The 2,856-nt window shown below is 32.7% G+C and overlaps 1 protein-coding gene across 1 annotated transcript in view; it reads right to left on the bottom strand.

Moving 5' to 3' along the window:
- The window catches only part of LOC106466579 (E3 ubiquitin-protein ligase ZNF598-like), a 24,189-nt gene that overhangs the window by 3,993 nt on the left and 17,340 nt on the right, over positions 1 to 2,856 (bottom strand). The window contains exon 5 of the mRNA XM_013926872.2: positions 669 to 774. Coding sequence (XP_013782326.1) covers positions 669 to 774 — 106 coding nt within the window. The remainder of the gene's footprint in view (positions 1 to 668; positions 775 to 2,856) is intronic.

Genomic DNA, 2,856 nt, shown 5'->3' with positions numbered 1-2,856 from the left:
AAAAACTTTTAAAAAATGTAAACATTTTTTTGTTTAAAGATCAGGCCACAAAATAACGATTGTTTGTTTCAGGTAAAGCTACAAGAAGGCTATTGGCACTAATTCTTGAAGTACTCAAATCAAACACTGGGATTTGACCTTAACTTTTACAATGGTCTTAAAGTGTAAGGATCAATTTTGTAGCAATGGGGCGTGAACCATGGACCCCCAAAGTCCAGCATAATGTCCACCAGGTTATTTCCAATCCCACAAGAAAAGCAATGTGGAAATAAGCGCTGGAATGACTATTTAGTTTTACCACATAATAATATAGACTTAGGTAGTATTACGTTAGATTTCTTTCTTGCCCTGGTGAAAGAAATATCAGTCAGGATTAAGTCTTACATACATTTAGTCTAAAAATGAGTTAAATTGCACTGATCTGTTGAACAGAAACTAATATTATTTTTATTGCTTATGTTATTTTACTGGACAAACAACAGGCCCCAACATAATAAAATCAATGATCTTTCAACTGAATAGTTCGTAACTTGCGAGTACAACAACAACAGGATGCATCTATTTGGAAACATTTCCAGTTCTTAATATGTTAAAATATAATTCCTACTACAAGTCTTTTATCACTTCATATGAAAAACAAATTATATAAAAATCAAGCCTCATGTTACCCTTCCTGCCTCTGTGATTTAGTGTTGGGTTGGCCTCGTTGATTACCTCGTCGGCCTCTTCTATTTTGTGTATGGAAGTCCTCGTAGTCAGCTGCACTAATAATTCCTGCAAATAAGATCCACATCTGTCACTCACAGTAGAACAGGAGACTATTCATTGAAGAAACACAAATCTATCTACCATGCTGGTTTATTTTATGGCAAATTTTATAATATCAACAGCAAATCAGTAAAAATTTTAAAAAAATTAACCACGGGCCAATTATAAAAGAAAGAGAAGAAATTATGGTATTAAAAACATTGAATAATCTGGTATGATGATAATATAAGTAAAAGTGAGTCTGTTGGTTGGTTTTTGTGCATTATACGCAAGGAAAGTCTTCATAAACATCAATACAATTTTCATACCATCATAATATTCTCCAAGCATGATTATATTAATTTATTTTAAAATTGCAGTTTCAATTTTTTCCCATAATTCATTAGAACATGCTAAATAATTAGAAAGGAACGAGCTGAAGCATTAATAATAATATTACAATGGTAGCCCAAAACTACTAAACTAATCCTAACTCAAGCATCAAATCTCTAAATTAGGCTCTAAAAAAAAACAAGAAGAAACAAAAAATACCGTTATCTATAAAATTCTGCTAGTAAAAACAAAAATGACGGCATATAATTGTACAAATTGCATTCATTGTATTGTTAGAGACCCGAGTAAAAATATAAGATCAAACGATGTTAAAATTTGAAACAAACATGGAAACAGTATTATTAGACAGTCTCTTTGACAGAGAATTTTAAAGAAATATTACATTACAAAAACAGTTTAGAAACAGTTATTTTCTTTTTTACTCAGAACTTTAATATAACAGGGAAAATGTAACGTCCACCGTCAATTGGTTCACGTACACAGCGTGACGGGAAATACGAATGAAAGGACGATCCAACAGGCCTGAATATTTACTCTTTTATAATAGTTGGACGGAAAGCGATGTGTAAACAAGTTATACCAAAGTAGTTTTAAGTATGGGATTTAAATATTCACCATTTATCTTAGGTTTAGAATAATAGCCTAGTGGGCAACATTTGGTTCTGAAGTATTTGAGTAGCATTATTAAATTATTGGTAAATGCTAATTAATAAAACATTGATTTTATTTCTGACTAAGTTTTTTTTTGTACATATAGAAAATATGAGCAAAGCATCAGGTTTAAAACAAACGTAACTGGTATATCTTGACACGAATCTAACGTCAAACGCTCTCATCTCACAAGCTGCGACATCATTCCATAATAAGAAAACTTCATTTCTATTTGAAGCTTTGAAATATTGAATGTAACAGCAATTATTGTTGATACTGTTGCTTAAACTACATATAAAACTGTTCATTTTTACAGTAGCTAATGATTGCTGAAATTCACATGCCTAAAAAAATAGTATGATGGAGTCAAAATTACAATAACGCATGAATATCAGGTTCTCAATCTCATCAAATATGGTAAGTTTGCAATTAAACAGTCACACTCTATATCAGCAATCAATACAAACCTATCAACCATAGGATACAGTCAGTTCATACTTGGACAGCCACACTATACATCAACAGTCAATACAAACCTATCAACCATAGGATACAGTCAGATCATACTTGAACAGTCACACTACATCAACAATCAATACAAACCTATCAACCATAGCATACAGTCAGTTCACACTTGAACAGTCACACTACATCAACAATCAATACAAACCTATCAACCATAGCATACAGTCAGTTCACACTTGAACAGCCACACTACATCAACAATCAGTACAAACCTATCAACCATAGCATACAGTCAGTTCACACTTGAACAGCCACACTATACATCAACAGTAAATACAAACCTAACAACCATAGGATACAGTCAGTTCACACTTGGACAGCCACACTATACATCAACAGTCAACACAAGCTGATAAACCATGAGATACAGTCAGTTCACACTTGGACAGCCACACTATACATCAACAATCAATACAAACCTATCAATCATAGCATACAGTCAGTTCACACTTGGACAGCCACACTATACATCAACAATCAATACAAACCTATCAATCATAGCATACAGTCAGTTCACACTTGGACAGCCACACTATACATCAACAATCAATACAAACCTATCAACCATAGCATACAGTC

This window comes from Limulus polyphemus, unplaced genomic scaffold (assembly GCF_000517525.1).
Source record: "Limulus polyphemus unplaced genomic scaffold, Limulus_polyphemus-2.1.2 Scaffold2309, whole genome shotgun sequence".
NCBI lineage: Eukaryota > Metazoa > Arthropoda > Merostomata > Xiphosura > Limulidae > Limulus > Limulus polyphemus.
The sequence above is the reverse complement of the archived record's forward strand: the minus strand, read 5'-3'. Positions and strand labels throughout refer to the sequence as shown.